Source organism: Raphanus sativus, chromosome 3 (assembly GCF_000801105.2).
Source record: "Raphanus sativus cultivar WK10039 chromosome 3, ASM80110v3, whole genome shotgun sequence".
Classification (NCBI taxonomy): Eukaryota; Viridiplantae; Streptophyta; class Magnoliopsida; order Brassicales; family Brassicaceae; genus Raphanus; species Raphanus sativus.
In genome coordinates, this window is record NC_079513.1 from 10,265,811 (window position 1) to 10,281,584 (window position 15,774).

General features: G+C 33.6%; 1 protein-coding gene and 1 long non-coding RNA gene across 5 annotated transcripts; both read left to right on the plus strand.

Moving 5' to 3' along the window:
• The first annotated feature begins 1,005 nt into the window (after positions 1 to 1,005).
• LOC108837410 (B3 domain-containing transcription factor NGA1-like) lies at positions 1,006 to 2,659 on the plus strand. The gene has a single exon (XM_018610460.2). It carries the CDS (start codon positions 1,419 to 1,421, stop codon positions 2,349 to 2,351), a length of 933 nt encoding a protein of 310 aa, XP_018465962.2. The 5' UTR covers positions 1,006 to 1,418; the 3' UTR covers positions 2,352 to 2,659.
• An 8,842-nt stretch (positions 2,660 to 11,501) lies between these two features.
• LOC108833017 (uncharacterized) lies at positions 11,502 to 13,180 on the plus strand. 4 transcript variants are annotated; one of them, XR_008943305.1, is made up of 4 exons: positions 11,502 to 11,653; positions 11,743 to 11,932; positions 12,475 to 12,781; positions 12,867 to 13,180. It is a non-coding gene; the product is annotated as an uncharacterized LOC108833017 (long non-coding RNA). The 4 variants fall into 4 exon arrangements; XR_008943306.1 differs by having other exon boundaries at positions 12,475 to 12,769; XR_001946614.2 differs by having other exon boundaries at positions 12,475 to 12,569; positions 12,696 to 13,180.
• The last annotated feature ends 2,594 nt before the right edge of the window (positions 13,181 to 15,774 follow it).

Consider the following 15,774-nt stretch of genomic DNA (forward strand, 5'->3'; position numbering starts at 1 on the left):
ACACCTTTACTTAGACAAGTTTGGCATGTCGGAACATGAGACAATATGGGACATGATCAATATATCCTAAGTTACCTTCTAATGAATTAAAAGTTTGAGATTGATTTATACTAACCAAACCCAAAAGAAAAGGGATTGTTTGGTTTTAATAAATGTTACAGGTTTATACAAGGTCTCAAACAGGTTATACACATTTGGAGAATGATGAAGAAGCACAAAGTACTACAAGTTTAGTCATGAGAAATGTTAGCCGACTTCTTCATCATGTCTACACCAACTACACATCTATGAAGTCTACCTATCCGTTTGGGACATGGCAACAGAAGGACCAGTTCAAGACTTGGCGCCCATGAAGCTAAACCATCAAAGTGTCCATGCGCCAGACTTGAAGAACGGAGGTCCAGAACAGGGGGAGTAGTGTGTGTTGTACTCTTTTTCCTTCACTTCGGTTTTGTCCCACTGGGTTTTCCGAGTAAGGTTTTAATGAGGCAACATTAAGCACACTACAAGCTCTATATGGTTCTGGCATCCAAGGGGGAGTGTTATGAATATTATGTTTATGAATGTCCAGCCCATTAGATATTTACTTGTAATCTTGGTCCGTTTATGGCCCATTGTATTTAGGCCCATGTCGCCATGTATTTCCTATATAAAGAACACTTTGATTCAATAATAAAAGAGAGTTTTTACAACAATCATTTATATATTATAATTTTAAGATTATAAGTAATTATTTAAAGTGAAACAGAATTATATCCCTAAAGCCGCGACATTATTATCTCTTTCCTCCTCAGACCCCAACCATCTACGATCTGTATTCCTTGGACAGATCTGATTTCTTTGGCAAATTAAAAATATATTTTGTATAGCTAGTTAATTAAAAAAATTAATGTAAGGCGAAAAAGAAAGAAGAAACTATAAGATAATGGTAAAAGGACAGTAAGGTCACATGAACTAAACAAGATGATTCAAGGGTCCCTCTAAATTGGTTCTCTCTTGCTAATATCTCCATCATTCTCATCATAACATAATAACATCAAGATTTCTCCTTTTTCTCTCATTCTTCTTCTTCTAGGAAAATCTTAACAATACTTTTTTTCTCCTTCCTCTACAGCTATAAGCTATTGCATAAACCAGGAGAAATAGAGAAGAAGAGAGAGGTAGAGATAGATGGATATCATCAGTGAAGTTAGGCAAAACCAAAATTCTATTTATGTATAATTAGGTCATCACGTCACCAATTTAACCTCCCCCCCCTCAAGTTCTCCTCCTCTTCCAAATTAGGGTTTTTTTTTCTTTTTCTTTCCTCTTTTCTCAATTCCTGAGTCACCCATCGGATTTCTCATCAGAAATGCTGTGAAATCATCTACTTCAAGTCAAAAACAAAATCTTGACCACAGCATCAAGAGATCTGAAAGATGATGACAAATTTGTCTCTTGCAAGAGAAGGAGAAGAAGAAGAGGCTGAAGAAAAGAAGCTAATACAAGAAGTGGAGAGAGAGCACATGTTCGAGAAAGTGGTGACTCCAAGTGACGTCGGGAAACTAAACCGACTCGTGATCCCAAAGCAACACGCAGAGAAATACTTCCCTTTAGATTCATCCTCGAACGAGAAAGGTTTGCTTTTAGACTTCGAAGATCTGACAGGAAAACCGTGGAGGTTCCGTTACTCTTACTGGAACAGTAGCCAGAGCTATGTCATGACTAAAGGTTGGAGCCGTTTCGTTAAAGACAAGAAACTAGACGCTGGAGATACTGTCTCTTTCCTGAGATGTGTCGGAGACACAGGAAGAGACAGCCGCTTGTTTATCGATTGGAGGAGACGACCTAAAGTCCCTGACTATCCGACATCGACTTCTTACTATGGTGCCGGAGCTATGTTCCCTAGGTTTTACAGTTTTCCGACAGCAACTACTTCGACTAGTTACAATCTTTACAATCATCAGCAGCCACGTTATCATCACAGTGGTTACTGTTATCCTCGAATACCGAGAGAATTTGGATATGGGTATGTCGTTAGGTCAGTAGATCAGAGGTCGGTGGTGGCTGATCCGTTAGTGATCGAATCTGTGCCGGTGATGATGCACGGAGGAGCTCGAGTCAATCAGGCTCAGGCGGCTGTTGGAACGGCCGGGAAGAGGCTGAGGCTTTTTGGAGTCGACATGGAATGTGGCGAGAGTGGAGTAACAAACAGTACGGAGGAAGAATCATCATCTTCCTGTGGGAGTTTGTCACGTGGCGGTGCTTCTCCGTCTTCCTCTTTGTTTCAGCTGAGGCTTGGAAACAGCAGTGAAGATGATCACTTCTTTAAGAAAGGAAAGTCTTCATTGCCTTTTAATTTGGATCAATAATGATGATTGGATAAGTTGGTATTAAAAACACACACACAATTCTACATATGTGACAATATATTGCATCGATTTCACTATAAAATTGAGAAATGATACATATATATATATATACATTTCGATGATATGCATATATAGTCCATTATATAGATAAATTTTATGGATTCGAATAGTCTTTTGTCGAGTGTTCTTGAAAATGTTTATTGTGTATATATGAAATACCTCAAGCATTTGTAAATCTTTATTTGTTTTCGCTTTCTCTCAATCATAACATCGACTGATTATAGTATTAAATTACATCTGGCAAACGATATCATAGGTTATGTAAAAATATTGCAAGGTTGTATAGAGTAGAAAATTTGGGTATAAATAAGTGAGATTTATAAGAATTAGAGACATGAACTAGGATTGGGATCAGTGTAAACCCATATCTCTCTTGTATGTCTCTGAGGTCAGCAAGTTTCAAAGTTAGATGAGCTGTCTTAGAAAAGTGAATTGCTGCTTTCTGTTAATATATAAACTAGATTTTGACCCGCGCTTTTAAAGCGCGGAATATCTTACGATGAAAAATTTCACTAATAACTTAACAAATATTTTGGTAATTTTAAAGAGTGTGTATTTAAAATATTTTTGCTTCAAATCAGTGTTTTTAAATTCAATCCGATTGTGACAATACCGGTTAGTCCGGAGATCTGACAATTCAATTTATGTTTTCAAAATATTCATATTAAAAAATCACTAAAACCCGAGACTAACCGATTGAACTGATGGATGACCGATATGTAATCTAATTGGATTTAAATTGTAATAGTTTCATAATTTGTAATCTTATAATCCAAATTTTAAAGTTCATTATTTGGCAATTTATGAAATTATGACGTTTCTACAAAATTTTAAAGAGAAAATGATAGATATAAAATAACTAAGATTACTTATTGTATTGTTTGGAAACATTGATAGTAGTATAAAAATATATTGTTTGGAAACATTGATAGTAGTATAAAGAAATAAGTATATTGTTTGGAAACATGGATAGTAGTATAAAGAAAGAAATATTAGTGATTTAATGCATGTTTAACTATAAAGTATAAAAGTGTATTTAATTTAAAAACTTACAAAATAAATGTTAGGTCCATCAGAATGTTTCTGTTTTAATAAGATAGATGCATCACTAATTATTGTCCCTGCAATCAATTTAGTTATGGGTTTCTATGTTTGCTTACTAAATATGGCTGCTGCTGCGGCTTTTCCCTGAAGCTATTGCTGGTTATTAGTTAGGCAGGTAGACTTGCAGGAGGTGGGCAGTGACAATACAATAATTAATAACTTACTACATAATATGTCGTGTGATTCTATTAGCAAAAAAAATGGAAAGAGACCAGAGATTTTTCTTTCTTTCTTTTTCATTTTGGGGAGATTGAAAAAGGTATGATCTGTTCTCACATATATTTTCTGATTTTTTTTGATCAAATTATTTTCTGATTTTTAGTAGTGTTAAATATCACAAACGCTACGGATTTTTTTTTTTGCGTGTCAAAACAGTATTTTTTTTTTGTTGTCAGGTATATATTGTATTTTTTTTTGAAACTAGGTATATATTGTATTTTGGGTATCTCTTTTCGTCTCTTGGTCTGAACTTTTCAATGTCTATATATATCATTGCAGAAGCAAAATTAATTAAAACATATGTTATATTTTATACACTTATGTAAGATGTCACGACATCTATATCATATCCGATCACAAAGTAAGATTTAAGACATCTCTATATAGCTAGTATTTTACCTGGCTAACTTCTGGTTCTGTTATGTATGCATACATTCCTTCGCATAATCTCAAACGTTAAATTTAGGGGGTTTTTTATTTAACCAGTTAAATTTAGGGTTTATATAATATAGCTGACTAAATTCACCTAAAAGATCTGGAAATAAAATTTGGTTCGAAGATGCAAATGTGCGTCTATGTCGTAGCATCAAATACATTATCTTCCACACATGTTTTAGTAAGTTGTATTTTAATGATTAGCGATTCTAAATTAAATCTATCAAAGATATATTTGGCAAAAAAAAAAAAAATCTATCCGAGATTGCCAATTTATTTGTTTGGTCAAAAAGATATTGCTAATCATTTTTATTTTTATTTTTAAAAAGAAGCTTTACAACATTAGAGAAATAACATATGTAGTCATAAGAATGATTTTTGAGAATCCTTACAAAATAAGTTGGTTTATCTAAATATAAACTATGGTGTTCATTAAACTAACCCATAAAATCTTTTATTAATTCTAAAAGTTATTAGTCATTCTTTCCTAAAATAAAGTTACGAAATTACCAAATTAAATTAAAAATATATGAAATTAATGATTTTCAATAATAGACATTTGGTAAGAATTTGTGTGTCTTCTATTTTTTGTTTAAATATTTGTTATTAAAATAAATTACACAATTACATTAACCACATGATAAGAATCTAAATTTGTTTTGTACATATTGTATTTTGAATTTTCAAAAATGAGTATAAATTAATAAACTGTTCAAAGTATCACATAAATTTTGTGATCAATGATTGAAATTTTTGTTATAGCAAGATACAAATGAATATAAACCACATGAGTAAGGAGTCTTATTTAATATGTGTTTATATTAATATATATATATATATATATATGTTATATTATTTAAATTAAACTACATATCATATAAAACTACATACTTATATTTTGATATTTGCATTGAACAAATATTGAGAGCTTCATACTTTAATTTTGAAATTTGCATTCAATTTTAAAAAATGATGATAAATTATTAAAACTAGTAAACATCCCACATTAAAAAATAATCAATGGTTTACATTTTTTTAAATAATCATATGATTAGAAACTTTATTTAATAAACAACCATATTAAAAAATATATTATATATCTATGTTAATGTCATTTAAATTTAATTATATATAATATAAAATAGATAAAATTGACTGTTTTGATTTATTTACCATAAAATAATCATTAATTAAACAAGATTGATTGTTTAATTTATACGCTAATTTAATTATATATGTAATAGTTATTGATTTCTCAATTATATATATATATAATTTCATAATATTATAAAAATAAAATAATTAATAATAACATAAATATAATTCATATATATGTTTATTTCATGAAAAACGCAGATCTTAACCTAATTTTTCTAGTATAGTTCTGGAAAATATAGATACGAACATACATCTATGTTAATTTTCATTTTTAGCGAATTGTAAATTTATATAATATAGATGACAAAAAAGTAAATTTATATAATATAAATACAATTATTTAGTGTTTACGTCTTCAAACGCATGATCTGTGATTTCAGTAAACCTTAAATCATTCATTAATTGCTCATTTATTCATAGTCTAAAAATCTAACAAATTTAGGCATAAATTATTTTAAGGTAACAAATTAACAACTAATCTTTCTATTAAAATATAATCATGATCTATTAATTAATGTTATGTCTAACTATTTGTTCTCTTATTTTTTTCATCAAGCGGCTATTATATTATTCATGTTTAAGGTGGTCTGGGGAATCACACCGGAACAAAATAACCAATATAATATAATTCCATATAAAAAGATCTTGTTATCTTAGCTAAAGAATCAGACGATACATTCTCAGAACGAGGAATGAAGACTAACGAAAACTCTGTGAATATGCTTTTTAATTTCATCAACTCCTTCAGCTCAGTGGTGAAGTTAGGCCATGATCCAGGGTCTCTAATCATCACCGCTAAATCCTTACAATCTGTGCCAAAAGATTGACAAGTCGAAAGCTGAAGCATGCACTCTATTGTCCAGGATAATGCTTCGAGTTCCGAATGTAGTGATGAGATTCGTCTCCTTTGGTTCTTTGCACCCAATAACTGAGTTACTCTTCGCGAGTTGGTCAATGTCCACCCATAACCACTAAAAATGCGTCATGTGTCCATGATTCATCTATCATGCATCTTTCAGATATAACCGTATGTTCTAAAGCTTGTGTCTCCACCTGTTATTTTTTTTATTAGCTTCAAACCAAGTGTGGCATTTAGATTCAGCATGACGGAAAGTTTTCAATGGGTCCCTGTCTATCCTTTGGAATAGTTTTCAAGCTTTGTCTTTAAATTTTGTTTATGGTCATTACATAGCATACTCTGATTGGAAATTGTTTTCTCTTAGGTATGAATGGATGGTCTGAAACTATTAGAGATAAAATGATTCTTCGGAATGAGACTCTTATAGGATTTTACCAGTATGTGTACATGTGACTTTTTCACCTTCGATAGCTCTTTATGTCATATGAGGGACATAGACATTTATAATGATGTAGTTGAGAGCGAGATAAGCGGTCTCTTCACATAAAAATATTTGGAAATAATAAAAATGTAAAAAATATACATTTTCAGATAGATGTTTAATGTAGTATTTTCATTTCTTATATTGTATATTTACATAAAAATGTAAAACTATATATTTTTCAGATAGATGTTTAATATAATATATCAATTTTTATATTGTATATTTAGTTATTATTTATTTATTCTTATATTGTTGTTTATTTATTCTAATTTTTTTGCTTTTATATCAAATGGTAATATTACGATAAATGTTTAATGTAATATTTATGTTCTTATATTGTATATTTACTTATTATTTATTATATTAAAAAATTTGAGATAGATGTTTAATGTAATTTTTCTATTTCTTATATTGTATATTTACTTATTATTTATTTTTCCTTATATTATATATTTACTTTTTTATTTATTTTTTATTTTTAGTACTAATGACACATGGCATCTTTCGGAAAAAATTTGTTTCGCTGATGTGGACGCTCCATGGAGTCTCAAAAGCTACTTTTATTAGTATAGGCGAATATAGAATACCTAATTTCAAGCTTTGTCCTTGACTTTTGTTTATGGTCATTGCATAGCATACTCGATCTGATTGGAAATTGTCTTCTCTTAAGTATGAGTGGATGGTCTAAGACTATTAGAGATAAAATGATTCTTCTGAATGAGAATCTTTTACGGTTTTACCAATATGTGTGCATGTGACTGTTTCACATTCGATAACTCTTTCTGTCATATGAGTGATACATACATTTATAACAATGTGGCTGAGAGCGAGATAAGCGGTCTCTTCACATTAAAATATTTAGAAATAATAAAAATATTAAAAATATACATTTTTCATATAGATGTTTAATGTAGTATTTTCATTTCTTATATTTTATATTTACATAAAAATGTAAAACTATACATTTTCAGATAGATGTTTAATATAATATTTCAATTTCTTATATTGTATATTTAGTTATTATTTATTTATTATTATATTGTTGTTTATTTATTATAATTTTATTGCTTTTATATCAAATGGTAATATTACGATAAATGTTTAATGTAATATTTCTATTTTTTATACTTTAAATTTACTTATTATTTATTTTATTAAAAAAATTTGAGATAGAAGTTTAATGTAATTTTCTATTTCTTATTGTACATTTACTTATTATTTATTTTTCTTTATATTATATATTTACTTTTTACTTATTTTTTAGTACTAATGCCATGTGGTATCTTTTGGGAGAAGTTTGTTTCGCTGATGTGTACGCTCCATGAAGTCTCAAAAAACTACTTTTATTAGTATAGGCAAATATAGAATAACTAATTTCAAGCTTTGTCCTTGACTATTGTTTATGGTCATTGCATAGCATACTCTGATTGGAAATTTTCTTCTCTTAATTATAAGTGGATGGTCTGAGACTATTAGAGATAAAATGATTTTTCGGAATGAGACTCTTTTACGGTTTTACCAATATGTGTATATGTAACTATTTCACCTTCAACTCTTTCTGTCATATGAGTGACATAGACATTTATAACGATGTGGTTGAGAGCGAGATAAGCGGTCTTTTCACATAAAAATATTTGGAAATAATAAAAATGTAAAGAACATACATTTTCATATAGATATTTAATGTAGTATTTTTCATTTTCTATATTGTATATTTACATAATAATGTAAAAGTATACATTTTTCAGATAGATGTTTAATATAATATTTCAATTTCTTATATTGTATATTTAGTTATTATTTATTTATTTTTATATTGTTGTTTATTTATTCTAATTTTCTTGTTTTTATATCAAATGATAATATAACGATAAATTTTAAATGTAATATTTCTATTTTTATATTGTATATTTACTTATTATTTATTTTATTAAAAAAGTGAGATAAATGTTTAATGTAATTTTTCTATTTCTTATATTGTATATTTACTTATTATTTATTTTTCCTTATATTATATATTTACTTTTTATTTATTTTTCATTTTTAGTACTAATGTCACGTGACATCTTTCGGGAGAAGTTTTTTTCGCTGATGTGGACGCTCCATAGAGCCTCAAAAGGCTACTTTATTAGTATATATATTTTATGTTTGGATATTGTATTGTTAGTCATTATCTTAGTTTATTTAATGAATTGCTGGTTTTACGTTTGAAGTTTTTTTTTGTATAGTTGAAACTACATTGGTGTTATAGATTTGGAAATCAAAGCTAAATTCAGTGTTATTGGTTCTATGATTTTAAAATTCATATGTAAATCTAATGTTATTGGTTTTATAATTTTAAAATAGATTTTAAAATCAAGTCAAATTCAGTGTTATTGGTTCTATACTTCTAAAATAAAATTCAAAATCATATGTTATTCAATAGCAGTGATTTGTTTTAGGATTTGATTTGAAATTGGATTTTAATGGATTTATAAGTATTTTTAAGACCAAAATACAAAGAAACAAATATTTAGTTAAACCTTGTTATTTGGTTGGATTTGTATTATTAGTTTTCTCCATTCTATAATCACCACTCAAGTTTCCCCAAACAACTTTCCATGTTCTCGATTCTATAATCACTATTTTTAATATCATATTTTCTAGTTCAAAAGTTTATACTTTTAATTATATTTTTATAAATAACTCAAAGAAAAAAAGATTTTGATGATGAAAAAATCTAAAAAATAATAATGATGAAAAAGTTCTTGAAGTTCATCTGATTTATTTTAAAATATAATTGTCTGATTTTAAAATCATTGGATTTACCAAGGATTTCAAACTGCAGGAAAGATTTCTAAATCCATTAAAGTACATAATCCAATCACCCATCAATTTACCATCAATTTTTACTAGCTTCGATGTTGCACTTTATCGCCATGTTTTTTTGGTAAAACATTATGGTTTCACATATTTACCGTCAACCCAAATATTGTAAATAATGTCTTTAGTGTAAATAGTCTTTCCAATACTAACTTTGATGTTGCACTTTATCGCCATGTTTTGGTAAAAAGGAAAAATCATAGTCCTTTCTTGGCAAAACTTTAATCTTTTCATTCTTTTTTTGGTAAAAATGTAAAAATTATTACCAATTTTTTTTTCGTTTTTAACAGAATTACAGATGATAACAAGAAGCAGATAAACGAAAAAAAAACCATAATCAATCTAACTATGACAGGACATGACAGACACAACAACCAAAACCGCTATCCCAAGGCTCGACCAAGTCCGCACCAACCGTTTGCCGCAAAAGGATGAGGCAAGTTCAACTGAGAAACGGAACCCGGTAATTTTGGTCTCCCCTATGATCTACTCTTAAATATAATGGCTCATCTGAGAACAGTTCTCCGAGGGCTTCATAGCACCTTACCACACGAACAAACAGCAGCAGTAAAGGCCTTGCACACCCGCAACAACCAAACCGAGCCTTTATTAGGTCCGGATACAACCTGAACGATGTCGTACCAAGCAAAACAAAATAATTAAAAAAAACCCAAAAAGGCAAGCAATCGAAACCGCCAACACCAAGCCACATCAACGAGAGACCAGAAAACCTCCACCAATAAAAACAGCAGAAAGCCGGGAACGATAAGACGACAACACTTGTTCCGAGAAGAGCTCCTACGACCTGCAACATAACATGATGATTGAGGGATAACATTACCATGAACTATCAAAGGAATACTCAAGGCATTGGGATATGCTCTCTCTCCGACTAGAGTAACCAAAAATGAGGAGAAAACAGACTCCCGAATTCACCCCATTCAGCGCTAGTCGTCCCCTTCGAGAACCGAAGGTCGGAAATCAATTGCTGTCTCAGATTGACCCGGTGACCAACGGGCCAAAGAATTGAAAACACATGAGCTTAATCAACTAAAAAGCATGCACATACCTTCATCTTTTGATCGGATACAAACACCAGATAGATGTAGGCCAGATGAAACGGAGGTCTCACGCAGCACATCGGAGAGGCCATATATAGACGACAACTGTGATTTCTTGACAGGAGAAGCTCCACAAGCCATCACCTCCAGTTCGACACCTGCCGACTCCTTATGATAAGCATGCCTTTGATCGAAGTTTAACTCCAAAGCATCCCAGCCACCGATACACCGGACAGAGCTCACCACGACGCCATGATTTACCACCAAACCAGCTGCCGACAACGCACCATGAGTGACCAAAGAAGTATATCTATCGACCTACCACATTAATAGAGACAGAGCCCACCGCCTCAACTTGCCATCGACTCTACAAGGAACAAGAACGGAAAATGCTCACTTGTTAAACCCTAAAAAGTTGACTCCTTCCGACTGCAACCCTCTCTCCACCGTGTCATGACTCCAACCGCAAGCAGAAAATAACCCAGCGTCGAGTCTCTCTGGAAGAAAGATCTAACCCGGTTCTTACGATAGAACAAAAAGCAAGATGACGAAGAGTGAGGAACCGCAGAGAAAAGGAATGCCTATGGTGGCGATATGCGCTCACGCGCCATCCGTCCGGGAGCAAATCAAATGGCTCTTAATGAATGTCGAGAGGATAAGGGGATGAGAGAGATTTTTTTTAATCTCTTCACTCTTGCAAGGACTTCTTTCATATGCAAGACTTGAAAGCTTTCAGCAGATCTTCTAGACTAGGCGGTGGAATGGATGGTTGCGAGTAGGGATGTTGTATTGGGTTCTAATATTTAGGGTAGTACCAACCCATCAAAAATTTTAAAAGTCTTAACCCAAAAGTTGTAACTGTAAATCATATTGGGTTTATTTGGGTTTGGATTCGGAAATAAAGGGTTTTAACAGGGTTGAGCCCATTTTGATTTTTGTAAAGCAAAGCTTCTTCGTTCTTCGTTCAGCCTCTTTTTCGATCAAAGCTTCTTCTTCGTTTTCGATCTCTCTCTCCGATCATCTCAGCCTCTTTCTCCGATCATCTCAGCCTCTTTCTCAGGTTCGATTTGATTCTTATCTCCTCCGATTTGGGTTTGTGTGTTTGATTTCTTTCAGGATCCTTACTGGCGTTTGTGTGTTTGAATGCAGGCTCTGTTCTCAGGCTCCTCCGTGGGTTTCATCATCTCAGGCTCTGTTCTCAGGCTTCTCCATAGCATCTCAAAGCTCTCTTCTCCAAACGGACCAAACCCATCTCTTCCTTTTCTCATCTGAGACGCAAACCTCGAGCTCTCTCATCCGATTTGGTTTATCACGAGCTCTCTTATCTCCTCTGATTGAGGTAACAATCATGTCATCATGTGTTTTTGATTTGTTTCAAGTTTTTGAGAATGGGTTTTGGATTCTTATGAGCTTATATGTTTTGGATCCTCTTTTACGATTCTGAGCTTTGTGAGTTAGTGTGAATTGACTATTGTTTTGTGAATTGTGATCACTTTGCTCTTTGTTTTTTATTCAGTTTTGTGTTATTCATTACGTTCGTTTGCAAAGAAGAATTAACGAACATGTTTTCACTTTCCACTTAGATTTTGGATAAGCGTACATGTTTGGTTGTATGTTAGCACAGTCTGTGAAAGATTGTTTCTTAGACCAGCTAGGCATAACTCAGTAACTCAGTATCTATGAGATACATGCAACACTCTCTCTTATGTTCTCTATTTGATAAGTCGTCTCATTGATCAAGGCTTTCTAGTATGATTTGAGTTCCATTTCAACAAGAAAATCTTCTTCTTTCATACTTTTTTTTGTTGTGTGTGACGTGTCTTGTTTGATTTACTTGAGATTGTTTTCTAGCTTACAAATGTTTACTAGTTTTGTTTGTAGTTCTCTTGCAGGAAAAGAAGTTACTGGACTTGCCAAAGTTATTGGATATATGCGCTATTTATGGTCATGAAAATGCAGAACTCACAAAATCTTTAGTAAGTCGGAGCTTTTGTCATTTCTCTACACTCTTTCATCTGCTAGTAACCTGAGTACTCTGTGTAGATCGTTTAAGCCTTGTCTTCTCTTGTGTTTTGCATCGCTTGTGTTTGCTGTCTGTGTAGCTGTTGCGTTTTGAATTGCTGGATCATGCTTCTTATTTGCGTTTGGATATGAAGCAGCTTCTCTGTTCTGCCATGTCATCTTCATAGTAGCTTCTGTCTTTTTATGAGTTTGTTGTCTCTCTTTATGAGTTCGTTGACTGTATTGTCTGTAATCTTGTTGATTGATTCCAGGCAGCAGAAGATTAAGAGAACGAGGAATCTGTACGTTGTCATGCTACGTTGATCTGAGGACATTTTCTTTTGTACTTGTTGTCTGTGTTGTACTCTTTGCTTTTCAGTGATTTTGTATACAATGAAGCAGAAAGAGTATTGGCGAGTGAAGATCCTTCATTGCATGTTTCAAAAAAGTCTTTGTTTTGTGTTTAGTTTTTTTCTTAACATTCATTCTTGGTGGTGTCTTTGAAACTGTTGGAACATGGAAGTGTATTAAAGATTCATTCATGTGTGTTTGTTTCAAGTTAAAGATTCATTCATGTTTCACATTATTTTTTACTTTCATTTTAATCAGAAACAGTTTTATTTGATATGTATTAGTATATAAAGCTACATATATCTTGTAAGAGACTAAAATAAATGTGTTTACATAAAAAAAATATATAAAGGATTTAAAGGGTTACAAAGGGCTCAGCCCTATTTTACATAGTCTAAAAGGGTTTAAAAAGGTTAGAGTTCACTTAGGGTTGAGCTTAAGCTAAATAGGGCTGGATTGGGTTGGACAACCCTATACAACATCCCTAGTTGCGAGTGTTGTGATCCTGACATACGAGTCCACAGTATAGTCTTCTTCTCTCCTGCAGTAAATAAGCGCATGTATTTGCCTTGAACTTGTATAACAAAATTATATGTCTAAGCTATTTAATATTTTCAACCCATGAATTTTAACACCTAGCGATTTTAAGACCAGATTTTTGTTGGTTATCATTACTTAAAACGAATTTTTTTACAGCACATAACCCACGAGAACTTTGTGCCGACCAAATTGAATGCAAATAGAGTAAGTAGGTTGATCGTAGATGTTTATGTGCTTATGATCTATGGAGGTAATCCATGATAATATGATTTATGGTCTGGCTGTAAGAGACATATGTAGATAGATGATGAAGCTAAAGTTGATAAGAAGTGAGTATTTTCAAATATCAACTTCTTTCAGTTTCCTTTTGGCTAAGAGCTGATCACCATATATATGGTTCTTATTTGGTTCTTGATACTCTCATTTATCAACACATGATTTCTCTGATTCAATGCTGACGACCACCAGACAATTTATAGACTTTGTGGCTGATCCGAGAACACGGGAGGAGATCAAAGTGGCTGACTGGCTGCAGGAGGCGATGGTCACCCCACTAAGCACCAACTTACGTGGCAAATCAGAATCCATTGGCTGTGTTGTTAGAGTCAATGCTTCCATGGGTTAATCTTGGTGATGAAGATGATGAAATTGCACATGATGCTGATCACTGATACGTTGCAGCAGGTCTACTTCAGGAAGAGAACACATGGTACCGTGGAAGAACAGAGGAAGGGAGGAAACGAGTTGGGTGAGCAAAGCCTCGGAGTGGAAGAGAGGCTTAGCGTTGGAGAATAATAAAGGAAGAAGAGCAAAGCCTCAGAGTGAGAGAGAGGCTTTGCTAAGAAGATACTTTTCTTTTCTTATAAGATAAGCATTAGTTGTTGCTTTTACTTTTCATGCTGTTATTGATGTTTGTAGTGTCGCTATGAGACCAGCAGCTATGATCGCCATGAGATCATAGTATCTTTATCAGCTCAGTACTTTGTAATCGGGATTTTCCTTTGTGATATTGCAATCGTACTTTTCATATATATTCACTGTTAAGAGAGTTACAAGAGAGAGATCGTGACTCTAATCTTAACAAATTGGTGCGTTTGTGATCTGATCGAAGCTCGCTGTTCGTTATGGCGGATATGGTTGGATCGTCTGGTGATGGTGACGGTACGACGCCGATGAAACTCCATGAGCTGTCGTTTCTTCGCGACGAGTGGGAACGTTTGGCGAAGAACGCTGAAGATACGGCGTCTCAGTTCGCGATGGTGGAGAGACGTCTGGAAGCTGCCGATGCTAGATCTGAAGCTCGTTTCGCACAAATCACGAAGATGCTGGAACGTATGGAGTTAGCACGTGGTGGTGAGAAACCGAACGGAAAGGGGCTCGCTTCTCCGTCTGACTCCATGAGTCCGATGGGGTTTCCTCCGATGCGTTCGACGTTTGATCACGTACCATCTGGGATGGGTCTTCCTCCTTCGGTGTTTGAGAATAGGGAGGGGATGTTCAAGAAGATCGAGATGCCTGTGTTTTCTGGGAAGAACCCTTTTGGCTGGATTGCGCAGGTCGAACGATACTTCCGTTTGGGTAACTTCCAGGGCCTTGATCGTTTGCAGATGGTCTCACTGAGTTTGGAAGGTCCCGTCTTGAACTGGTTCAACGGTGAAATGGAACATGATCCTTTCATTGATTGGCATCAGTTCAAGCGACGTTTGGTAGCTCGTTTTCGGCAGAGGATCGAGGAGGAGCCAGGCAAACGTTTGTTCTCTTTGCGCCAGACAGGCTCCATTCATGACTACGTCAACGAGTTTGAGGAGCTTCGTTCTATTGTGCGGGGGATTGATGAAGCTAACTTGGTTGATGTGTTCTTTAATGGGCTGAAACAGGAGATGCAGGAAGTGGTGAAGCTGAAAGAGCCACAAGGACTACAGCAGCATATTGCAGCAGTGATTGGTATGGAAGGGAGCGCCTTTTGCCAGTCAGTCAGCTTTGCGCTGCAGTCTGGGCAGTCTAAGGCAGTGCAGAACCGTTCGTGGGGTACTTCTGGCTCGTCTTCCCAGCGTACAGTGCAGCTTGACACTAGCAAGATGAACCGTGGGGGTAACGACAGACCTCGCCTTCGCTACACTGACTCAGAACTTGATGCAATGAGGCGTGATAACATCTGTTTTAAGTGCCGTGGTCCTTACTCAAAGACTCACGTGTGTCCCAAGAAAGAGTTGAGAATTATGACAGTGATCAATGGCTTCGAGTTCGAGTTGGTGGACAGAGAGGATACTCCAGTAGAGCAGGGAGAAG